The sequence below is a fragment of the Petaurus breviceps genome, unplaced genomic scaffold, assembly GCF_028583685.1.
Source record: "Petaurus breviceps papuanus isolate PSGF00001 unplaced genomic scaffold, PetGlider_PUasm1.0 90919, whole genome shotgun sequence".
In the NCBI taxonomy this organism is placed as follows: domain Eukaryota; kingdom Metazoa; phylum Chordata; class Mammalia; order Diprotodontia; family Petauridae; genus Petaurus; species Petaurus breviceps.
In genome coordinates this window covers 34990524-35016749 of record NW_027187378.1, presented here as the reverse complement: position 1 = coordinate 35016749, position 26226 = coordinate 34990524, and the positions used below count along the sequence as shown (strand labels likewise).

The 26226-nt window shown below is 39.4% G+C and overlaps 1 protein-coding gene across 11 annotated transcripts in view; it reads left to right on the top strand.

The window, feature by feature from the left end:
• Positions 1 to 26226, top strand: part of CSGALNACT1 (chondroitin sulfate N-acetylgalactosaminyltransferase 1) — a 405491-nt gene that overhangs the window by 301636 nt on the left and 77629 nt on the right. For 10 of the 11 annotated variants that reach the window (XM_069075776.1, XM_069075774.1, XM_069075771.1 and 7 more), the window contains one exon: positions 10543 to 11467. In XM_069075776.1, coding sequence (XP_068931877.1) covers positions 10852 to 11467 — 616 coding nt within the window. In that variant the 5' untranslated portion in view covers positions 10543 to 10851. Of the gene's footprint in view, positions 1 to 10175; positions 10293 to 10542; positions 11468 to 26226 lie in introns of those variants that run through there. The other variant, XM_069075780.1, reaches the window with a different exon arrangement.

Below are 26226 nucleotides of genomic sequence, written 5' to 3'. Positions count from 1 at the left end.
GAAAAATGATTGTTCTGTGAAGACAAGAGGCATCAATAAAAACAAAAAGTTTTAAATTGTTAAGAGTGTCCCTAAAATAATCTCCCCTCATCTTCTATGTATTACCTCACTCACTTCCTCTTATTTCACGAAAGATGTAAGTCACCTAAAACCCATGGTGGTAGGGAATCATACTCAGTAATTTCTTTTGTTCTTTCAGCTCACACAGGGTATGTTGTATGCTCCATTGCTTCCACAGGGATTTCCTTTTCAAATTCACAGCTCTTATTAGCACAAGCTGCCTCTCTGTGTCTCTGTGGGCTGGCCAGCCTGTTTCTATGGACAGACAGATGTATTGATCAATACAGATCAAGACAGATAGATGTATTGCTCAATCAATCGATAAAGATAAAGCATTTATTAACTGCTTATTGTGTGGCAGGCACTGTAGTAAGTGCTGAGGATATAAATAAAAGCCAGAAAAGACAGTGCCTACCCTCATGGAACTTACAGTCTAATGAAGAAAGACAATGCAGAAAAGGGAGCTGGAAAATGGGGGAGAGGGGAGAGAAAAACAAAGTACTGCTTTCCTGTGTAAAATTCCTTCTACAACCTACAGCCCTCTGACTGTGGAGTCCTTTGTTAGCCCTCTTTGATGCTGTTCAGTTCTGAAATATTGTGTTTTTTTGGGTGTCCAGTGATTTGGTAATTGTAGACAAAACATGTATCATTTATACAGAGATTGTCAAAGTGAGTGTCATACCCACACCCCTGGGCACATCCTTTTAGTCTATGGTTTCTGGTTCCAGTGCTAGGATGTCGCATTCCCTTCCATCAGACTTTTCACATGGACTTCCAGGAATTGCTTTGAATTCAAATGATCTGATTCAGTTAGTCATTTTTTGACTGTTATGTGGTGCAGTGGATAGAGCCAAGTTGGAACTGGGGTCAGGAAGACCCAAGACCCTAGTTGTGTGACGCAGGATAAGGCATTTAGCTTCTCAGTGCCTCAGTTTCCTCATCTGTAAAATGGGAATGATAATAACACCTCACCTCCCAGGGTTATTTTGAGGGTAAAATGAGATAATGTTTGTAAAATGTTTTGCAAATCTTAAAGTGCCATATAAATGCTAGCTATTATTATTATTATTATTATTATAGTTAAATATGATCTTGGGCAAGTCACTTATCTTGTTTTCCCTTAATTTCTTCAGTGGTAAAATGGGGATAATAACAGCACCTACCTCACAGAATGGTGATGACTAAATGAGATCATATTTGTAAAGCATTTAGCACAGTACCTGGTGCTTAGTAAGTTTTACATAAGTGCTTATTTCCCTCTATTCTTGTTATTATTCATTATTATTATGACTATTTGGAATAATATTATTAATTAATGTTATTTAATATTAATATTATTATTCCTTTTTTGGAAGAGGGGCATGCAATTTGTGTGGCATTGCAGTAGGTTGTGGCTTGCCTTGGGAAGAAGCCTTGAAGCACCTTCTTGTTATTTTGGAGCTTTTGCAGTGCTACAATGGTTGTGAAGCTATTGGCCTTCGATGCCACCTTCTGGGGCATGGAGAGATACAATGCCTTAATGACAACAAGAATGGATTTCAACATGCAGCATCAGGATGCAGTTTCCTCATTTATTCCTCATCACAGAAGTAGTCACTACAGAAACTATAACATCCATTTTATAGAGGAGGAAGCTAAGACAGAGAGCTTTGTGGACTCATCCAAGGACACACAGATAGTGAGAGATGAGATTTACACTGAAGCCTTTCTGATTCTAAATTCCACATTCTTCTCACAATTCTGAGCTCCCTCCTTCATATGCTTTAGAATTAAGCTTCACTTGTGGGTCAAGGAAAAGAGGGAAGAGAGCGGTTAATAATGTAATGGGGTTTTAATAGTGTATGAGGATCTAAAAAATTTAGGTCTGGAGAGACTTAGTAAAGCCGAAATGATTGAAACAAGTTAAGGAGTCGCTACAGCTTTTCTATTCTCTCAGGCAGTGGTGGGGAGGGGACTTAGGGAAGGATAGAGTGAATAGAAACTACTATTACTTCAATTCCAAAGGATAGGACCTCTGAATCACAAAATCTCCCTTTCCCCCAGGGTTGAAAGGCTTATTTGTTATTTACCAAGTTCCAGTTACTCTTCTATCCACCCAACCAGGAATTGATGGAGATATTCTGGGCTTTATATGCTTTCCCCCAGTATTTTATATGTAAAACAGTTGCCACTTAGATCATGGAAGGCTATATTTTTACTGCCATCTCTAACATGTAATATTCCTGGGTAATTATACAGTGCTTCCCATCTGAAAATAGGAAAGCATTTTACAAACATTAACTCATTAATTCAAGTAACACCCTTGAAGGAAGAAGTAGCAGGTTGCAGCTCTGGTATTGTCATGTACCTATAGGCTACACCAAGGACTCTGACAGGTATATGGCAGGGCTGATGAATGTGCCAAACATCAGCTCCTGGGGGGTTTCAGCTCACTGTATTGTGGGGCTGGTTTAGTTACACTGATGGATATTTCACCCATTTGGAATATTTTCCCTAACCCTAAGCCTAGGGCTTAGAACAAATTCTGCTCTCTCTTCTTTGTAATTCAGTCTCTTCATTTGATTCAGATCTGAGCCTACTTTGTCCTGTACTGAGGGGCCATAGACCTGGAGAAATCCTTCTTTTGCAAATGAGATAATATTCTATATTTGTAAATAGTAGGCACTTAATAAATGCTTGTTCTTATGTCCACCCCTCCCTTTCTCCCTTCTATGTGTCAATATTGAAGAGCCTGAAAACCATCATATGATTATGAAGGTGAAAGGAACCTCAAGGCCAGGTGATGAATTTGATAAAGGAGGTCTGGAGTCATTAAAAAGAACAATTTAATTGGGCAGCTAGGTGGCACAGTGAGTAGAGCACTGGCCCAGGAGTCAGGAGGACCTGAGTTCAAATGGGACCTCAGACACTTAACATTTAAAAGCTGTGTGACCTTGGGCAAGTCACTTAATGCCAATTGCCCTGCCCTCCCCCCTCTAAAAAAAAAGACAAAAAGAACAATTTAAAATGAAAAGCTGCAGTGTCCTGTTTGCTATCTTTATTTGTTGTCAGGAGTACCTCTCCCTCTGATAAGATAGGAAAATATGTGAACAGCTCCTTTCTATAATTCCTAGGTAATGCTTTTAAAAATTCCTTCTTACCTAAAGGTTTGTTTTGTTCTCTTTGCCCATCCTAAACAATTAAATGAAAATTACCCTGAATCTAACATGAGTCAATTTTTAAAAGCCTTTTGATAGGTGAACTGGATTTGGAGGGATGATGAATATAGACTATTAAAAAGTGACATATTCATAGCTTTACATGTGAACAGCTGTGGTTCTAAGAGCAGAACTGGGGAAAAACTCCTAGGGTCAGAACTAGGGGAGATTACCTTTTTTGGGGGGGAATCTCAGAGCAGAGAGGGTAGCCCGGAGGAATCTAGAATTAAAAAGGGAAGGATCATAGAGTATCCTGGTCTCTTTGTCAATATGAAGACCTTAATGGAGGAAGAAATGTAAACACCCACAATAGAGGCAGTCACTGTAATCTGCCTGGGGGAAATTTCTTTGAGATAGCCCAACCAGTAGTAGGGGACAGCTAGGTCATACAGCAGAAAGAGTGTCAAGCCTTCCTGAGTTCAAATCTGGCTTCAGACACTTGCTAGCTGTGTGACCCTGGGCAAGTCACTTAACCCTATTTGCCTCAGTTTCCTCATTTGTAAAATGAGCCGGAGAAGGAAATGGCAAACCACCCCATTATCTTTACCAAGAAAACCCCAAACAGGGCCATGAAGAGTCTGACATAACTGAAACAACTTAACAACAGCAAAGCAGTAGTTAGGAGAGATAGGGGGTAAAAGTGTTCAGGGGCCAGAGCATCAAGATCTCTAGATGGAGTATGAGGAAGCATGTTTTAAACTTGAAGGATTAATATTTTATGGATCCAGAGGAATAATTGTCTTTCTCCCTGCTTATCATCTGTGAGTCAGGGTGGGAAAAAAGAGCTTCCTCAGGTCAAAGGCCAATGAGTACAAGGACAAGGGAAGCCTGTGCTTGCAATCCAAGAAAACCAGAGATTGTAGGTGAGGGGTATCCGTTGTACATCTGTTATTTCCAAACCTTTAGCTAAGGGTGGGAAAAGCATATTCTAGAAGGTTGAAATGCCAGACAGCTTTAACAGATCAACTCCACAACTTTGTAAGCTAGAGTTAGTGCAATGTCTAAGAATAAGACCCGTCAAAAGGAGCTCAGGAAAGATGCAAGAAGGGACTGATGTGAGGAAGAGCCAGTGCTCGATCTGGCCTGGAGGAACAGAGCCCCCTCAAGACCATTGGAAACTTTTTTCCTTCACTAACCCTGAGTGTTCCCCCAAGGTTTAGCCTGTGTCCTCTTTGCACTCTCTACCATCTCATGTAGGTGATCTCAGCTCCCATGGATTTATCATCCTTATGCAGATAACTCCAAGACACAGATACATACATATTATATACATGTATACATATTCATACACATTCACATATATGTGTATGTATATATTCCATGATACATATACAGACACATGTAGACACATGTATATGTATCTGTGTATGTCTATATGTATGTGTGTGTGTGTGAGAGAGAGAGAGAGGGAGAGAGAGAAAGAGAGAGAGGAGAAGAGAGAGAAAGGGAGAGAGAGAGAGGAGAAGAGAAAGGGAGAGAGAGGGGAGGGAGAGAGAGAAGAGAGAGAGAAGGAGAAGAGAGAGAAAGGGAGAGAGAGGAAAGGGAGAGAGACAGAGAGAGAGAGAGAGACAGAGAGAGAGACAGAGACAGAGACAGAGACAGAGACAGAAGGAGAGAGAGGGAGAGGGAGGGCGAGATCTTTATATATCTATGTTTAGCCCTAGTCTCTCACCTGAGCTGTATCACTTATCACCATCTGCTTCTTGGATATCTTGGATATCTCAAACTGGATGTCCTGTAGGCATCTTAAGCTCAACATGTCTAAAACAGAACTTACTATCTGACTCCCTAATCCTTCCGCCTTCTAAATTTCTCTATTCCTTTTGAGGTCCTCACCACCCTTCCAGTAAACCAAGCCTACAGTTTTGGTGTAATCCTTGATTTCTCATCTCAGTTCTCCCACATATTCAGTCCAAAGCTACATCTTGTCATTTTCATCTTTCCCCTCACATAGCCACAAACCCTGATTCAGGCCCTCCTCACCTCTTACTTGGACTACTGCAGTAGCCTTCTGGTTGGTCTCTGTGCCTCAAATCTCTCCGTTCTAATCGATCTCCCATACAGTCACCAAGGTAATTTTTCTGAATCTTAATTCCAACTATGTCATACCTTCCTTATCCTATCCTATTCAATGGTTCCCTATTACCTCTAGGATTAAATATAAACCCCTCTGTTCACCAATTAAAGGTCCTCATTATCTGGCTTTCCAACTAACATTTACTCCTTTCCAGCTATGTTGGCCTGCTTTCTTTTCCTCAGATGTGACATGCCATCTCCCACCTCAATGCTATTTCACTGTCTGTCTAAAGTGTCCAGAATGCTCCCTGGTCTCTGCCTCTTGGCTTCTGTGGTCTTTTTCAAGCCTCAGATCAAGCTCTTCCTTCTTCAGGAGGCTCCTCTTCATCTACTCTGTATATATCTTGTCTGCAGTTTATTTACTTAGTTATTTGTGTGATGTCTTCCCCATTAGAATATGAACTACTTGAAGGTAAGAACTGTTTTTCCTTTTCATTGTATCCTTAGTGCTTAGCATAATGTCCAGTATAGAGTAAATGCTTCATAAATGTTGACTGATTAACTAAACTCTTTTAGTTCATTTTATCCACATTCCTCATAGTATCTAGAGGTCTAAAACTTTAATGAAACCTAAAGAAAGGTCATGTGCCATCATCAGGGAGGAGGGCAAGGAGAAAAGAAAATGGTTCTGTTCTCATGAACCTGAGCTGAGTGACAGGGAATCCAGGAAGTAACAGAGAGGTAGCCTTATCAAAAGACCAAGTAAACCAACAAACCAACTCCCAGGGCTTTCTTACAGGTACAAGTGTGGCCTCTCTGTCACAAGGTCATTAGTTACCATGAGCCTTGGGGCATTATGGAAGGAATTCTAATTTTATGCATCTGCAGTTTCAACAATTTGGAAATAAATCATATTTAAGATTCCTCTTTTTTAATTTTGTTTTCTTTTGCAATTTTGTATTGTCTTTAGCTATAACTTATTTAAATCAAAGTGGAAACATAACCCAATAACATTTCTTCACTGGTAATTTAATACGTTGATATAATGAGTTCATCTGAGAGACTTCATTAAAAACAGTGAGGTGCTTGGGTACCAAATCTGAGCTGTTTTTAATCACAGAATTATAGTAATTAGATGAAGCCCAAGATTTCCCTACAGCAGAAAAAGCTCCCAGGGTTAAATATGCACTTTCAGCTTAGTCTCCTAATAACTGTGTATTGTTCTAAATTATAGTTGATAGAGTCCTTAAGCCAAGGAAAAGTTTGGAGAGAATTTTAAGTGTCACGTTTAAGAAAAAAAGGAAGCAAACAACTTGAAATACTTAACTATCTGTGTAGGAGGCACATCTCTTAAGTAATAGTAAGTAGATCTACCATGAGGAACCAGAGCATGTGGTGTGTTGAAGGTGCAGACCAGTGCACTGAAGGCTGTCAGATAATGAAGCTTTCTAGAGAACCAAGAAGAATTTGCTTGGAGATTCTTGGTATACATGAGTGACAGTGGTGATCACTAACATCATTATGAACACGTCATGCCAGACTAGCCTCATTTCCTTTTCTATCAAGATTATTGTCAATATTCTGTAAATAGATATAAACTAGATTTCACTCAAGTGTTTGCCAAGTCATTCATGCAATTCTTGTGGACGTGATGGAGAAATATGGGCTGAGTGATAATATAGTTAGGTAAGTTGAAACAAGCTGAATGAATGGAGCCAGTGAGTAGTCGTTACTGGGTGATGTCAAGTCAGATGCAGGTTTCTGGTATAGGGCCCTCTGGATTTTTCCTTAGCGCTGGGCTGGCCACTATCTTCGCAAAAGACTTAAAAACATAGGTGGCATGCTTATCAAAGTTATGGATGACATAAAGCCATGTCAATAATAATATTCAAAATTACATATTGACTTAGTCAATATTACATGGTTCAATATTACATATTTTAATAGTTATATATTAGTTACATAATATATAATATTATCATTAGTTATATATAATATACAATATTACATATCATAATAGTTGAATAGTATATATTGAATAATAGTCATAATCTAAAACAATCTTGACAGTTTAGAATTTATGAAGATAAAGTTTAATGGGGTATAATAGATGATTCTTACATTTGGGTTAAAAGTATCAACGTCATAAATCCATGATGGAAGAAATGTGGTTAAACCTCTTTGGAAGTCTTTAAGTGAAATTTAGATGACCTCTCATTAGGAATATAATAGAGAGGATATTCCTGTTCAGGAATGGATTAAAGTCGAAGATCTCTTTTCTTGAAGGTTCTGCATTGTCCTGGGGCTTGAATTAATCAATATATTGTGGTCCATAAATAGGAACCTCCAGAGGACTTCCCCATTCACAGTGAATCCTTCCTAGATTTGGACTCTGCTGTATCTTTTCCCTCATAGCAGCAAATACCTTTAAGTTTACTTATTTCCACTTTATGGTGTTTCTTATTGGTGGTTATTGAGCAAGGGTACATCTAAAGGTAATGATTCTTCTATTCTTTATAAAGAAAAGTGTATTAAATGACTTTTGCAAATGTTTTTCATTTTCCTTCTGTTTGTTATCTTCCTTCAGTTTTCATCTCTGAAAGTTCTTAGGATGATTTTGCTATTATTTTTACATTGTCAACAAACTGTAGTTGATTGTTGGTTTTCTAACTGTGAGAATGTTTTCCAAAGACCAGTGGTGGGTATATTGGTAGGGGAGCCGATTCTTGTCAGTCCTGATATTCTTAGCATAAACAAAACCAGAACAATTCAGGAAGTTGCAGGAGAATGGAAGAAGGCCTCACAGGTACTCCTTGGAGGTACAAAGAAAAGATTTGGAATGAATTTTATAATTTTCTACCTCAGAAGTTAGAAGAAACAGCATTTTATGGGGACGTTTGGTCATCACTTATTGAAGTTCTAGTGAGAAGTATTTATTTACCACCAGGAAAATAGAACATCTTACTCACCAGCTTTGATTGCTGAGGACAAAGTTGTAGATAAATTCTAAGAACTTGCTAAATTTCTCCAAATTAATCAACATGTACTCTGATACTTGGTGACTTCAGTGCAAACGTAGGATAAGGTAAAGATAGGGAGAAATATATAGGAACATATGAATCAGGAAAAAGAAATGAACGAGAGAGGTCAAAGAGTTATAGATTACACAGAAGCCTCATGCTTCTGTCATGAATATTTTCTTTTAAAAATTGGTACGTGCTAGGTAGAGGGCAGCAAATAATAACCTAAAGAACGAAATAGATTGTATTTTAACAGATAAGAAAAGATTTGTTATTGTTGTGAGGATCCCTGAGTCAGTCTGTGTACAGTCAGTCTATCACCTCATCCAAACTAAAATCAGAATTTGTAAAAGATGAAATGAAAGAATTATGATGAGAAAAAAAATATTGCATGCAATTAAAATGATTGAACTTTTAATTATTTACACAAGTTGATGAAAAAAATAGGAAATGGACAACAGAACTGACATTGACCATAATAAGAATTTTATCCATCATTTAACCTTTGTAAATTAATTTTCACAAGGGGACCAAAAGAGCTCCAAAAGTGCCTGAATCAGAAAATGTTTGACTTATTTTCTGAATGGAAAGAGGTGGCTGCCAAAAGTTGTATTAAAATATAAACTTTTCCATAAAATCTTATAACGAAGGATGATGGATAATTATGAATCATACCTTCTCAAAAAGCAGAGACAAGCAGGGCAGGTTAACATTAGCAAAAGAAAGCTTGTCAACATATTCAACTACATATGGCACATATTCATAAAATATCAACATATATGATACACCCATTAAGCCATTGCCCCAAAATGTGTTCCGTAGAATCCTGGTGTATCAGACAATGTAAAGAGGGGCTGTGGGATGGAATGATGCTAACATTATTTTCCCTTATGAAATACTAAGTTTAAAAGGATGTTTAGTATATCTCTGATGTACAACAGTTTTTCTATATTAATGTGTGCTTAATTTCCCAATTTTGTTCCAAAATTTCTCTGATTTGCCCCCTTATTGCAGGGAATTCCATGCTGATGAGCTGGTTCCATGGCCAATTTATCTGGGAAGAACTGTAACATGTTTTTATACATTAATGTGTGTGTGTATGTGTGTGTGTGTGTGTGACAGGTGTAAAGTGTCCCCATTCTTCCTCTACCACCAGGCAAAACAAAGACATCCTTTGAGGGTGTTTTCTTTTTATAATAAACATTTTTCCCCTTTGGGAAGGTGAGAGGAAAAAAAAGAGTGAGGAAGAAGAGTGACCCACACATGGGGAGAATGTTAAGAGTGAGAAATGGGTGTTAGTAATAGTGGGGAACAGAAAGAATGAGAGGGAGTAAAAAGATGACAGGATGAAGAGATTAGTCTGTAGAATGAGTTGGATTTAAAATAAATTTGGAGTTGGGGTGCAGAGCATATATTTAAGAAAATATCTGTTTTAGTGAGAGGCTCTGTGATATGCCAGTGTGTCTGTAATGAGCCGCTGGAACACAGAGCTCCTGCAGGAAGACTGGAGCTGAGCTCTGCTTGGGTTTTTCTTAGCCTGTGACAGGATGGTTGGGTTTTTTTTTTCTTTCCATTTTCCTCCTCTCGGAATTTTCTCACCCCCTCCTGCCAATCAACACCACTTGATTACCATGCTCCGAAAGAAATTTTCTTTTCCATTGTCAGAAAGCAGAGTTAGGTTGGCCAGATCAGTTCCTCCCACCCTCTCAAAATAAAGAAATTTAAATATATCAATGTCCATACTTCATACTCCACCTTCTTACCATTCTAATACTTGGACTTGAATGTACTGTTCCTTATTCAGTCTCCACCCTCCCTTCCTTACCTCATCAGGATATTTGGGAATGATTCAGAGCTCACTTTTAGCTGCTGCCTAGCTTGAGAGAAAACACTATATAGATTGTGTTATGGGATAGTAAATTTCCTGTTACTTGGAGGTGTTCAAACAGAGACTGGACAATCATGTGTTAGGGATATTGTGGAGAGAATTCCTATCCAGGTATGGGCTGGACTTAAATAATCCTGAGGTCTCTTCTAGTTATGAAATTCTGTGATCATATGTATCTGGACTAATTGGGGGCATGTGAGTGTTGAAACTAACAAATCTGGTTGGGATTTTGGCCTATTGACTTTCCTGTGGCCTCTCTGGTTTTGGCAGAGTCCTGGAAGGCCCTTTTTTATGCTGTAGTATTGCAAGAATGTATAGTTCTGCTAAGTAACTGGTCTTTCTCATTTGTCTCTCTTTCCAGGTGTTCCTTTATCGTCTGCACTACACTGAGTAGGCTATGATGAGAGATAATGTAAGCGCCAGGAAGTGTTGCTCAGCTAATTGCCTAGGCCTCACAGTCCAGCCAGAGCAAAAGTGGAAAGGGTCTGTCTTGCTGTGCCTGAAGGGAAGAAATTGAATGATTTATGGGAAATGGATGAAAGTAGCTCATGCCTCTCCAGACACGTGTTCCCTGTGATATAGCCCAGGGGAATCCTCCTGTGGGGACCCTGGCATTCTGGGATGCCCCAAGCTGGGAGTTGCTTGTGCTGAATGCATGGCAGGTCCTTGAATGACGATGTTGCGCAGGGGACTGCTTGCCTGGATTTCTCGGGTGGTCCTTTTGCTTCTGTTTCTGTGTTGTGCTGTCTCAGTCCTCTACATGTTAGCCTGCACCCCTAAAGGCGATGAGGAACAAATGGCATTGCCCAGGGCAAATAGCCCCACGGGAAAAGCAGGCTATCAGGCTATTCTCCAGGAGCAGGAAGAACAGCATCGCAGCTACATCAGCAGCCTGAAGAAGCAAATCGCCCAGCTGAAGGATGAGCTTCAGGAACGGAGTGAGCAGCTGAAGAATGCCCAGTACCGCTCCAGTGACTCAGGGGCGCATCCTGAGAAAACCCAGGCCAACCTGCTGGAGTTCCTACACTCCCAGGTGGACAAGGCTGAGGTGCACGCCGGTGTGAAGCTGGCAACGGAGTACGCGGCTGTTCCTTTTGACAGCTTCACCTTGCAAAAGGTGTATCAGCTGGAGATGGGCCTCACCCGCCACCCAGAGGAGAAGCCCGTGAGGAAGGATAAGAGGGATGAATTGGTCGAAGCTATTGAGTTGGCCCTTGAAACTCTGAACCGTCCTGAGGAGAGCAACCCAAATCACCGCCCTTATGCAGCTTCTGATTTTATTGAAGGTTGGTCCGTTTTTGCAAATGGGGAGTCAGGGGAGTGGGTATCGTAGGGAAGGTGGTTTGCCATCCAAGCAGGTGGGAACTGTGGAAGACTGGCAAGAACAGCTTGTGGACATAGTTTAGAGAAAGTTTTCTGTGAGATTAACCGAAGGTACAGTCTGGTTTTTATTTTTCATCAACATCTGTTTGCACTTAACTTTCTCTCGGAGACCAGTCATCTGGTTGACAATTTAATTGTTTCTTGGCAGGAAGAGGCAAAACTTGCTTTAGTTGTTGTTATTTTTTAAACAACTAAACAAAAAACTCTGAAATTCAAATATCTCCCAGGATGGACAGACAGTTATGATTTTGTCCACTTTCACAGATAATTCTCCCAGGGACTGGGTCTGATTTGATTAATTTATCTGCATGTGCCTAGTTATCACAACAGAGTTTCATGGGGACCTGGCCAATAGAATCCCATCTTTGGAATATGCTGGGGGCTCCATTGGCCAGGTCCCTTGTTATAGTAGAAATTTATGATGGAAACAGCCAAGCTGGTCCTTTTGTAACCATAAAAGATTGTTTTGTTCTTGAGGGTGGTGAATGGAAAGGGAAAGTAGCCTCCCATGCTCACCTAGAATGCGAACATTTATTAAGCACCTACTGTGTGCCAGGCACCGTGCTACGTAGTGAGGATACAAAAAGAAGCAAAGGATAGTTTTTGGCCTCAAAGAGCTTACAATCTAATGGGGGGAAGATATGCAAGCAAACATATATTATGTCATCTGTTTCTTATTAGGGTTCAAATTGTTTCTAGTTCAAGATCATCCAAGTATTAGAAGAAAATTTGAAGTCATCTCATTTGTCTGCTTGATTCCTGGCAAGACCCCATTCAGGTGGCCCCATAAAGACAGCTGTGAATGACCCACTGCCCTTTTAGGATAAGTATTTTGGTGTCACTAACCTGAAGACCAGGAAGTCATTTCTGATATCTAACTCAAATTGTCCCATCACAATGTCCTCTTTAGAAACAGAACAGTCGCTTTTCATCAAAATCTAAATTGCATGCCTTCACATGTGCAAGAATTTTGTATTGTTCATTCATTCTTCAAATATAACAATACCTTCTGTGTACACAATTAATTACTCGATGGGGTTCATCAAAATGTTAAGTCACAAATGGGAACGACTTCAATGTTGTCATCCAAGTGAGACATCTATGAGCAAATGATAACGTGGGTAATTTCATTATTATTTCCCATGAAAAGGTTGCTCTTCAGAGTTTTTTTAAATGAAGATTAGACTATTTAGATGATTTATAATATGTTTCAGCTTCTGTGAGGGAAGAAGTTGTTTTGGTGTCTACATTTGCCAACAGTATTCAGCAAATCTCTATGCCAAAGGCTCTTAACCTGGAGTCCATGAACTTGTTTTGCTTTTTAAATATTTTGACAATGGGGAATAATCAATAATATAATTGATTTCTTTTGTAATCTTATATATTTTAATTTATGCATTTAAAAACAGTATTCTGAGAAAGGGGTCCATATGCTTCATTAGACTGCCAAGGGGAAGGAAGGAAGGCAGCATTTATTAACATATACTATATGCCAGGCACTGTGCTACGTGCTTTAAAAATATCATATTATTTGATCCTCATAGCAACCCTAGAAGGTAGGTGCTATTATTATTCCTATTTGACAGCTGGGGAAATGGAGGCAGTCAGAGGTAAAGTGATGTGCCCAGGGTCACACAGCTAGTAAGTGTCTGGGGCTAGTTTTGTACTTGGGTCTTTCTGACTCCAAGCCCAATAATCTATCCTCTGTACCCCCTACCTATCTCAAAGGAGTCCATGGCATAAAAAAGGTTAAGAACCCCTGCTGTGTGGGGACAATTTCAAGTTGGGATAGTCTGACTCATATTCTCAGAAAATTCTGAATGAAAGCTGTGAGCCTCAGGGCTTGCTGGCACAGTGCTGTCTAGATGGGGATACATCATGGAGGGGAGAGTTTGCCAAACACTTATTGGAAGATATTTTAAATGGGAAGAATTGAAACCTTAGAATGAATGTGGGTGTCATGATATAGTGGAGAGAATACTAGATGAATTGTTAGGGTGCCTTGGTTTGATTTTAACGGCACAAGGACCAACATCTTGGTTCACTGATAATGACATGTTGTCTAACTTCCTTCTAAGCAAGAAAATCTTTTAGTAGGAGCCAAAACTAAGTTACATGGGACAGCTAGATAGTATAGTGGATAGAGTTCTGGACCTGCAGTAAGGAAGACTCATCTTTCTAAGTTCAAATCTAGCCTAAGACACTTCTTAGCTGTAAGACCTGTGCAAGTCACAGACCTTGTAAAATAAGCTGGATAAGAAAATGACAAACCACTCCATTATCTTTGCCAAGAAAACCCCAAATGGAGTCACGAAGTGTCAGATACGACTGAAAAACAACTTAACAAAAACAAAATTCAGGTACTGTGGTAAGGTAAGACACTGACAGATCTATTAACTGAGGTGTGAGTGACAAGACATCAGAGGCAGGTTTCCAGAGGTCAGATTTTGGTAAAGGAAGAAGAGAACTGTAGATCTCTGAGCATCAAAGACAGATCAGGAAGCAGGGGAGAGACACCAACGTAGAGAGGAGAGAGAATTTCGGAGAACAGAAGACAAACTTCAAAGACCTAACAATTTTGGCCATGGTATGCAATACTTAGGCAATCTTCAGCATGGAAGGTTTTATTTAAATAGCTCATGTTTTGTTTTGTCTTATTTTTACCACTAAAGCAACCACAATTTCAGGGACAGAGTAAGGTGTGAGAGGGGGTTTAAGAGTTTAAAAACCTTTGTTCTTTGGCTACTCTTTGTATCCCCTGTACTTACCAAGTGCCTGGCACATAATTGGTGGTTAACAAATGTTGATTGATTGATTGATGAAAGTCAGTGACCTTAGAACATCTGCTATTTTGTATTATACTGAGCATAGGGATATTCCCAGGGAGAGTGTAGCCACCTTGAGGGCAGAGAGACTGTTTTCCATTACTTTGTATACTCCATGCTATTGAATAAATGATTGGAAACAACCATTTTCACCAAAGCACTCTATAGGAAATATAATATAGGCTTTAAGGCTGACAAGGGTACCTTTCAGGGCTTATGTCGTAACCCTGGGCTCCTATTATCATCCCGTTCTGTGTGATATAAAGTTGAGGGAACTGGGACTGCATTTGAAAGTTTATTTGGAAGTTAGTTGTTGGGGCAGATAGGTGGCACAGTGGATAGAGAGTCAGACTGGAGTCAGGAAGACTCATCTTAATGAGTTCAAATTCGGCTTCAGACACTGTAATAGCTGTGTGACCCAGGGCAAGTCACTTTACCCTGTTTGCCTCAGTTTCCTCATCTATAATGTGAGCTGGAGGAGGAAATGGCAAACCACTGAAATGACTAAAAGATATCTCACAGCTAATTGCCCCATAGAAGGAATGTTAAAAGATGTGACAAGGTTCTCAGGTGAGTTCACAATAACTAATCTAAATCATAGTGAGGTTATGATTTGGTACTGAAATCAGAAGAAAGGTTTGGGGAATGGGGAGATATATTTATTGCTGAGGTTGCTTTAGTTCCTTCCTCCTCCCCAAGGTACAGTCCAAACAGAGTACTGAAAATTGAAACTACTCTTCTTTTTAACGTCAGCTCTGCCTCATGGACCCATTGATTACCCTGCCCACTTCCATTGCCCTGCGGATCAGTCACATCTGTCCTCCCCTCTCCCATCCTAATCATATATGATCCAACATTTTTTAAGTTGCAGAATTCCTGTGGCTTCTCTCAGACCATAGTTAGTTCTGTTCATGGTTGCCAAATTTGGAAGTCAATTATAGACTAACCTACCTGTACTGCAATTGAAAAAAGCACAGCATGCATACAACCACAGTTAACTTGAGTCCTATGAATAAAGGAAAGAATAGGCACATAAATCAGAGAAGTGGCAATAAGCTTTCTTTTTTTTCTCTTTTGATTTTTGGAGGTCAATTGGGGTTAAGTGACTTGCCCAAGATCACATGGCTAGTTTTTGTGTTGTGTCTGAGGCCAGATTTGAACTCAGGTCCTCCTGACTCCAGGGCTGGTGCTCTATTCACTGTGCCACCTAGCTGCCCCAATAAGCTTTCTTTTGATCCTATTTTTAAAAGTTATAGTTCTCTTCTTTGATTTTTTTTTTAAATTAGAAGCAATGTTGGGAGACAGAAGGGGATGATAATAGGACCCCAGGATTATGACATGCAAACTCTTGGGTTTAGGTCCAAGCTCTCACACTTAGTACCTTTGGGATGCAGAGTGCTTCAGCTTGGCCTCTCTGGGCTTCAGCTCCCTCATTTGTAGAATGGAGTTAATATTTGCATTACTTTATGAAATCATTGTGAAGAAAGTACTTTGTGAATCTTAAAGCACAATGTAAAAGTGAATTTACTAAGTAGTAAAAATAGTAGTAGCAGTAGTAATAGCAGCAGTAGTAGTAGCAATAGTAGCATCAACAGCAGCAGTAGTAATAATAGTAGCAACAGTAGTAGTAGTAGTAATGGTGGTGGTGGTCATGGTGGTGGTAGTGGTAGTAGTATAGAGCCAATTTAGTACTGGACTTGTGGTCAGGGAACCTGGATTTTAATCTTTACTTCAACTCTTACAGGGGCTATTTCAAACCTTTTCTTCTTTAGCTTTCCATAGGACCCCTTCCTCCTATCCTCCCAGCTGAGGAACTAGACTCATACTTCACTTAAAAAAACCAGGTCATTTCACAAGAACTCCCCATTCTTCTTGTCTTCTCATCTCACATTTTTCAGCCATCTTCTCCCATTATCTCCTCTCTCACTCCATCCTTGGATATTTTCTCCTTGCCAAGACAAGCCTCTTGACTTACACCATTAGTCCTGTGCTTTCCCATCTTTTTTAGATTGTCCCACTGTTATGCCTGTTCTCTCACTAATCTTCAGTATTTTCTTGTTTGGTGACTCTTTCCCTGCTGCCTGCAAACATTCCCATCTATACCTCAGTCTTTTTTTTTTTTTAAAGCAATTGGGGTTAAGTAACTTGCTCAAGGTTACACGGCCAGTTATTATTTCTGGGTGTGGTGCTGAGTATCTGAGCCCGGATTTGATCCAGGTCATCCCGACACTGGAGCCGGTGCTCTTACTCGCTGAGCCACCTGGCCGCCCCTAAGCAATCAGGGTTAAGTAACTTGCTTAAAGTTACACGGCCAGGTGTTTCTGGGTGGGTGCTAAGTGTCTGAGCCCAGGATTCTATCTCCAGGTCTTCTCAACACTGGAGCCGGTGCTCTTACTTGCTGTGCTACCTGGCTACCCCTATACCTCAGTCTTAAAGAAACCTCATTTGATCTATTTGATTATGACTATTTATGAGCCAAATATCTTTAGAAAAGTTTCTATAATAGGCATTTCTACTTCATTTCCCCCCCACCCCCTTCTTTTATAAAACCTCTACAATCAGGTCTTTGACCTCATTATTCAACTGAATCTGTCCTCTGCAATGTCACCAATAATGTAATTGCCAAATCTAATGGCCTTTACCCCTATCCCTATCCTTATCCTTATCCTTCCTCTCCTCTGGTACATTTGACACTGTCAATCACCTTCTCTTCCTAGATTCTATTTTCTCTCTAGTCTTTCAGGACACTCTTCTCCTCATTCTCCTCTATGTCTGATCATTCCTCCTTAGTCTCTTCTGTTGCTTCTTCATGCACATCACAGCCACTAACCATGGCTATTCTTCTAGGCTTTGTCCTGGCCCCTCTTTTCTTTTTTATTTAAACTGTCTCACCTGGTGATCGCATTACCTCCTGTGTGTTCCCTTATCACCTCTCTACAGATGATTCCAAGCTATAATTGTACCTAACATCAGAGACTTTCCTGAGGTCACATTTTGGTCAGGGAAGAAGGGATAAGAGAACAGTAGGTCACTGAGCACCTTAAACAGATCAGAGAGCAGAGGAGGAATATCATCACAAGGAGGAAAGAGAATTTTGAAGATAAATTCCAATAAACTCACAATTTTGGCCATGGTCTGCAATGACCATGCAATGCTTCACCGTGGAAGGTTCTATTTAAAATAGCTCATGTTTTGTTTCATTTTATTTTTTTCCCACAGGAATAACTACAATTTCAGGGATAGATTAACAGAAAGGCAAGAGCTAAAAAACATCCCTCTGAGTCCTCTCTTCTGAACTAAAGTCATGTGTTAGCATTTGCCTTTTGGACATCTCAAACCAAATGTCACATAGACAACTCAAATTCAACATATTCAAAACAGAACTCATTCTATTTCCCCCAGACCCTTCCCTCATTAAAAAAAAATTAATATTTTATTTTTTCCAAATTACATGTAAAAACAATTTTCAACATTCATTTAAAATTTTTTTTTATTTGCTGTCTTCTTTTAAGACTCAATTTAAATCTTACCTTCTGTAGGAAGCCTTTCCCAGTATCCCAGGTGCTAGTACCTTTCCCCCTCTCAGATTACTTCCCATCCTCTCTATAAATACCTTGTTAGTACTTAGTTATTTGCCTGTCTTCTCCCTTGTAAGAATGTAAACTCCTTGAGGACAAGAGCTGTTTTCCTTTGTCTTTGTTTCCTCTGTGCTTAGTACAGTGCCTATAGATTGTAAGCTTTTAATCAGAACCTGTTGATTGAGTGACTTACAAAGTTAGCAGCATTCAAACCCAGGTCTCTCTTGATTCTGAGTCACAGTTTTCCATTCTTTCTGCCTTTCCATGCTTCCTCTATAATAAATGTTTCTGGGAAGAGCTACTGGATTTAATTAGTCATTGGTTCAATTAGTCATTTTCAATTCTGTGAAATGACTTGCATATTTGTGAGGCCAACAACTATATCCCTGTGAAATTTTCCCAAACCTCTGTTGGTGCCAACTGAGGTTTGTTAGCCCTGCATAGGTGAGGCGGGCTGGAATAGCAGATGTCTCCCAGAGACCTTGGAAATAAGTAAGCTACTATCTCTTCCTACTGCTCCATGCTCTACAACATTGCCCTCTAGCCTCTTCTTCCTTGACCATAACCTGGTAAATTAGTTCTTCTCCTTGTCTCTTTGCACCAGCATATCCCCTCCTGTACCATACTGATTGCATTCTGGCTGAAAATTCTGGCTTGGGCTTGGTAAAGAAGCCACTCAGTTTCTCCTTGGTACCTTTCACTTGGTACCATACTATCCCCATCTCCCCTGCAGTTGAACTTCCTGGTCAGACTATAGCTTATATTTGAAGCATCCTGTATCACTCTGAACCCCAATCCCAGCCAAAAGCAGCAGCCAGAGTAAATAATGACAGGAAGGAAAGACATTTTCAACCTAAAATCAGTGTGGAATTTGGAGCAATGAACTTGTAAATGTCTGAGTAATGGCAATAATTGCAAAGAACGTAAAAGCTTATTTATTATAAGGAGGATGCGGACATTTTTTGTTATGTCCATAGGGTTAGCCAATCAGAAAGCAAGCGTATATTAGGCATGTATACCAGGTAATATGTAAGGTCCAGGAAGAATACAAAGAAAGGTAGAAACAACTATTGCCATTAACAAGTTCACATTTCTAATTGGAGACCCAATATATAGATAGCTAGGTACATTCTCTGTCTCTGTCTCTCTCTGTCTCTGTCTCTCTCTGTCTCTGTCTCTCTGTCTCTGTCTCTCTCTCTCTCTGTCTCTCTCTTTCTCTTTCTGCATACACACACATACAGAGGGTGGATGGAGATAATCTTAGGCAAGGCATTAGAAGCAGGGGAGACCAGGAAAGGCATGAAGAAGATGACACTTGAAAAGAGCCAAGGAAACTCAATGGTGTGGGTGAGGAGAGAGAGCACTCCAGGTAGGAGGAACAGTCAGTGCAAAGGTGCAGAGATGATAAATAGAGAGTTATGTTCAAGGAATAGCAAATAGGCCAGTGTAGTTTCATTAGAGATTTCATGGAAGAGAATAAAGTGTAAGAAGACTAGAAAGGTAAGAATGGCCAGGTTATGAGGAGCCAATCAGAAGAGTTTGTATTTAGACAAATAAAACATTGATTTAGTACTTAATATGTAGCAGGCACTGTATAATTATATGTACACATATATATTTTTTGTGCATATATGTAAATGTATGTAGGTGTATATGTATATGTGTATATATGTATGTGTGTATATGAAGAAACTTGGTAGGGAATAGAAGTGGATAACCTTGAACAGGGACTTGGAAATACTGCAGCAGGGGGCTGTATTTAGCATCAAGATGCTGAGAAGTTGGAGAGGGGTACAGAAGGAGATGGGAAGGGATGCTAGAACCCTATTTACAGGTAGATATAGAAGTAATAAGCATTTATTAATCACTTACTGTATACCAGACACTGAGGTAAATGGTATAGATAAAAATACAAGCCAAAAGACAGTCTCTGCCCTCCAAGATGCTTACAGTCTAATGGAGGAACACAGTACACAGAAGGGAGCTGAAGAGCAGGGTTTGGGGGATGGGGGTGTACCGGCGTGGAGGTGGTATTGACCTTTGGAAAGTTAGGAGCACAGGTGGGAGGGGAATAAAGGTTGCTTTGCCTAAGCCCCTCTTCTAAATGAAGGGCCTGGAAGGCATTTACCAATGGGAAAAGAGGTCTGGCATGGCAGATGGTATATTCGGTGAGGAGCCCCCAGGCTCTGAGGGAAGCACCAGGGTGAGACTGCAGCAGAGGCATGGTATTGAAGTCTTAAAAGTCAGATATATAGCTGGGAGAGTATCTTATAGTATAAGGATCCATCAGACATCACAATATGGACATCTCTAGCTCTATACTTCTGGTTTCGCCAATCAAGTACCACAAGGATTAATTAACTCAACTTGTAAACATAGCACCATTATTTTAATAAAAAACATTTCAGCGTAATGATGAAAACCAAGCCATATGACCTGGAGGCAAGTCGGTCCTGAGCCAAGAGGTAGGCCCATATTGTAAAGTAATTGGGAGTACACAGGCTAAAGATTATGGGAGCAATGACAGAGGGAAGGAAGCAGTTCATATGGAAAAGAGGTACACAGTACCCCCACAAATCTGGAGATTAAATTCACGAGTCTAGGTTATTTGGGCACATGGAAGGTCATGGGCAAGGTGACTGAATAAATCTGCTTGAACTTGAATTCAAAGGTTCAGGTCTTGCAGGGGACACAGGCAGGACCAGAGTTTAAATGGGCAGTCATGGGTTGAGATTCTGATTCAAGACAGATACACAGTGAGATGATCCTGTCCCTTCCATGATCCTCCTCTTTTTCCCCAAAAATACTTCAATTTTTTTTCATGTTCTTAGTTCATTTTGAGCATCAGCACTCTCAACACTCCCAAAATAACTTGCTTTCTCATTCATTCTATCACATTTCCTCTATCTTCTGTTCTATTTTGTTAATTTAAGTCTATAGTGAATCTTTCAACCACCTTCTCCTCTCAGATTCTCTCTTCTCTTGGTTTTGAAAACATGGCTCTCTTAATTCTCCTTCTACCTCTCTGACCACTCCTTCTCAGACTCTTTTTTAGTTCATCACCCTTTTGATACCTTCTCACTGTGAGTGTATTCTGAGATATTGGGATTCTTCTATTTTCTTTTCTATCTCTAATCTTTTCCCTGAATTTCAGGGAAATTTAACTGCTTGTTGGATATTTCAAATTGTAAATATCTTTTATCCATCTCAAACTCAATATACCTAAAACAAAATTCATCATCTTTCTCTCAGAATCCACCCCTCTTCCAAACTTCCCTACATCTATGGAGAGCACTACCAGCCTTCTTAGTGGTCTATCCTTATCCTTGGTTTCTTATTCTATCTTGTCCCATATAGTTAATCATTTGCCAAATCTTCTGCCTATTTCTTAAAGTATCTCCTCTCAATTCACATGGCCACCGCCTTGGTGCAGAACCCCCTCATCATCTCTTCCCTGAATTATATTTTTTTCTTTTGATCAACAGAGTTTAGTCTACATAGTACTTGACACACTTGTTATTGTTGTTGGTCAGTTGTGTCTGACTCTTCGTGACCACATTTGGGGTTTTCTTGACCAAGATACTGAAATGGTTTGCCATTTCCTTTTCCAGCTTATATTACAGATGAGGAAAAGGAGGCAAACAGATTTAAGTCACTTGCCTGGGGTCACACAGCTAGTGAATGTCCGAGGCCAGATTTGAGGTCATAAGGATGAGCCTTCCTGATTCCAAACCCAGTACTCCATCCACTGCACCATAGAGGCAATGGCCTTCCAATTAGTCTCCATTCCTCTTTATAATCCACCCTCCACACAGCTGCTAGAATGATTTTCCTCAAGTGCAGGTCTGATCATATCCCTCCCCTCTTCAGTAAACTTTGATGGCTCCATATTGCTTCTAGCATCAAATAAAACTTCTTCTCTTTGGCTTTTAAAGCCCATTACAACCTGGCTCCCATCTCCCTTTCCAGTTCCATTAATATTACTGTATCCTGTGGTCCAGTCAAACCGGTCTCACGAGAGATTCTCACCTTTGTGTCTTTGAAATGCCTGCTTCTTATACCTGGAGTACACTTCCTCCTCACTTCCACATCTTAGAATAATGGTAGCTTATATTCATGCAGAACCTTAAGTCTTCCCAGATTCTCCACAGCTGCAATATTACAACCCCAATGAACTTTTTTTTTGTTAATTGTATTTATTTTGTATATGTTTTTTGCACACACATTTATGTACATGTTATCTCTCCAACTGGAGTGTAAGCTTCTTGAGTGCAAGAAACTGTTCTTTTTGTTGTTTGATTCCCAAGCTCAGTGCTTTAGAGAACTTCATTTTGTGCCCCCAGAACTAGTAGACACTTAATGAATGTTTATTGATTGATATTAGGAGCTTAATAAATCCTTATTGTTTGGTTGATTGATTTTGATTCTCTTGATCTTCGTCTAAATACTCTCCACCACATTCCTGCCTGCTAGTTTCTGGATTTCCTCACATGACTATAAATGCTTGGCTTCTCTCCCTCCCCCCAGCCCCTTCCTTTTAAGATGTGTTATCATCAGTCCTCTTCAAGAACGAAGAATGAATAACAAAATCTCTCTGTTAAAATTGCATAAGAGTATACCTTTTCAGAGTCAGTGATACTTTTAAACTCTGCCCTTTTGTGTTAGGGTCTGTAGTTTATCTTGCTTGTTCCCCAATTTTTTGTGCATTTGTCCATAGACAATTTGAGGTTATGGGTTCATTGAGAGCTCCTTTCTTGGATTTTGTCTCTTACTAATATTCTTGCTATTCTTCCTATATTGTAACTACTCTGTATGGTATCTGGCTTGGTAGATTTATAAGTTGTTCTCCCTGCACCACCTTCCTTTTTACTTTATTGTTTTTTTTAATAGTTGCAAGGCTCCAGGAAAATGCCTTTTTGTCAGACCTAGCTAATTAGATATATTCTACCCCTAGCCACGGATCCCTATTATTTTCTATCCCTAGCCAAGGATCCCTGTCAGTATATTCTGTCCTTAACCATCATTCTTGCATTTTCAATAATGGTCCAGAAATCCTAATTCCATTCTCAGACATCATATTCTAAACCAGCTACTGTAATTTCAAGATCTTCTAGCTATAAGCCCACCATACTTTCCTCTGCATCAGATGGCATTTATTCCTTCCAAGACCAGAAGAGACAAATAGAAAATGAGAAATTTAGAGTAGCTTAGATGAGACTGAGACCTTACTTCATTTAGTCACATTACATGGTGAACAGCACAGCAGAGTGGTGTTTGGATTCAGAAGACTTAAGTTTGAATCCTGGTTGTGTTAATGTCTATGTGATGACCTTGAATAAATTACTTAACCCCTCCAGGCCTCAGAGTTTTCATGTAAAAAGAGATGACCTTTAAGTCCCTGCTAATTCTGAATCTATGGGCCTGTGCTCCCATGAGGTAAACGGAAAAGAAAGCGAGTGCAAAGCTTATGGCAGAGGGAAAGGAAAATCTCTGCCATTGAGATAGAGAGAGGTTAGAAAACAGTCTCATGGATAGCCTTGCTTTCTTTCCTGCTCACCTGCTACTTGTAAACAATTAGAAAGCAGAGAACAGAATACAAAATATTGACTTAATCCTGACTGGATTCCTCTTTGTTTTATATGCTGTTGTTTTTTTTTTATTTCAATCAGCTGTTGTCTTTAAGAGGATAGCGCTAAACATTTCATTTGTTTCGGCCTCACCCTCTGATTCCCTTTTCTTCTTGGATTTCATCGATGCTGCTGCTGTTACTGTTAATAGCATTGATATATTTGTAAGTTGGTGTGAATAATATTGCTCTTCATTCTGTTTTCTTCACTCTGTGTCACTTCCTATTTGCTTTCCCATCTTTATTTGTAAATTTGTCTTTTCTTATTGTATTTGTACAGCAGATAGATCTATTTGTTCACCTTATTGGCTATAGGCATGTCTTTAGTTTTTCACCCTTATGAATAATCTTGCTCTGAATATTCTTGTGTCAAGAAGGCCTTTTTTCCCTTCCAATATTTTCTTAGTGTAGAGTCCTAGACAGGGTCAAATTGGGGTTATGAACAGTTTTTGAGTTTTTTGTAGCATAATTATGTAATATTATTATATAATATAATAATAATATATAATATTGCTTTTTAAAAAGATTGCACAACCATCTCAGCCATCTAGTGGTTTGCCTATTTCTCCACAGTCTGCCTAATCATTACTAATGTTTCCTTGAGAAAAAAAAGGTTAAAGGGAGGCCAGTAAGCAGATATTCGAGATGATTCTCAGTCATTTGAAACAAGTCTAGGAAAAGATCCTTCTCCTGTACATAGGACTAGATACTACAATGTCCAGCCCTGCTCCTCAGGATAAGTAGCCTCATGATTATTTTTGTCATCAGAATAAGTGCAGTTATTGATAACCATGAAAGTAGCTCCTTGTCTTGTCTTCATCACCATGAGTGTTGATGGCCACAGCTGTCAGAAATTTGGGTTCTGTCTTTCTCCAAATTAGTCACATAACAGGAGACCATACTCTTGTATTGATATTTTCAAAAGACCTGAACCTTTTCTTAGGGAGCTTATAATATGTTACATTTCATATGTATATATGTATATTTAAGCATATATGTACACACATATACATATGTGTATATGTATATAAGTCTCCAGAGTGCCCCTATATAATAAAAGACTCTGAGAATGAGGTAAGGTAATTAGATAGTAGACTGAGTGCCAGGCCTAAAGTCAGGAAGACTCATCTTCCTGAGTTAAAATTTGGCCCTAGACTCTTACTAGCTGTGTGACCCTGGTCAAGTCACTTAACTCTTTGCCCCATCTGTAAAATGAACCAAAGAAGAAAATGCAAATCACTCCAATATCTTTGCCAAGAAAACCCTAAATGGGGTCATGAAGAGTCAAACAGGACTGAAATGATTGAACAACAACAACAAAGAATGGGGAAGAGAACAAAATATCACTATTTAGCACAGTGCCTGGCACTCAATAGGTGTTAAATAAATGCTTGTTGATTTGACTTCCTTAGCTCCCTCCCTGCTTCCCAAAGTCCTGTCAACAGCACATCAGCTTTTCTTTCCTTCCTCTCCCCCTTATCCAAATCCGTTTCGCAGTCAGTTTGTTAAAAATGGTGTGTGAACAACAGCAAACTTCATAAGTCTCTGTGTGTATTTATGATGCCCAGATTAGTAGTATACCATATGCTATTTAAAGAAGCATTCAAAGTCATTTGCAGAGCAGATGAGGATACATCTTGGGCCTTGTTTTCCAAAATATTGCTGACTTTTATCTTTGAATCCGAAGAGTTAAAGATACTTTGAACGGGGTGGGATATGAAGAGAGCCTATTATCTATGAAGAGCAGCTCTCTTTATGTCCACAATGGTAACTGGTCATTCCTTCAGCTTGAAATAATGCCTTTGTCTCTGTAATGCTTGAGTTACTGCAAGGAGGCAGACCTAGGTTCAACCCCAAATGACTAAAAAACATGTGCATTAAGTTTCTCCTCTCTAACTGGTGCTTCTGGGCCATTTGTGGCTGCCACCCACTCATGACCCTGTGTCAACACAGTCTTGATCATTCAGCCTTAGGATCCAGCCTCCTCTGGCACTTAACTGGCTAGGGAGAGTACCAGAATGAATGGAATGGAAAGATTTACTGTGTCATCAAATTCTCCCTGTTTCTTAAAGGCTCCAAAAGATAAATCTGTAGAGAGGTGGAAAATAGGCTGCCATAAATAAAGTCAAAGTGGTGTTTGTATGCATTTATACCAGCCCAAAGATCTAGACATACACACATATATCTCCATGAATATGGAGTATATATGAATATAAATATAAATATATATTCCATGTATATATGTAAGAATGTGTGTATGTGTGTGTGTAAAACATATATTCTTTAGGAAAGAATAGAATTAACTTTTTAAAATTATACAAATGTGACTTCTTATGATTTTCTTGTGTTTGCTTAAATTGGTGTCAATGCTTTTATGGTGGACTCCATTCACATATAGGTGCCCATGCATGTATATGTGGACCATTATTCTTTAAAATGACAATCCAGCTTTATATTCATTGGAGGTTAAAATGAACCTTCTGTTTAAACAATCATTTATAGAATGCTTTAAGGTTTGCAAAGTGCTTCATTTATGTTACCTTATTTGATCCTAGTGTCTGATGTAGGATTGGAACTCAGGGTTTTGGAGCCCAATCCAATACTCTATCTACTGCTCATCTGTTTAATACTTG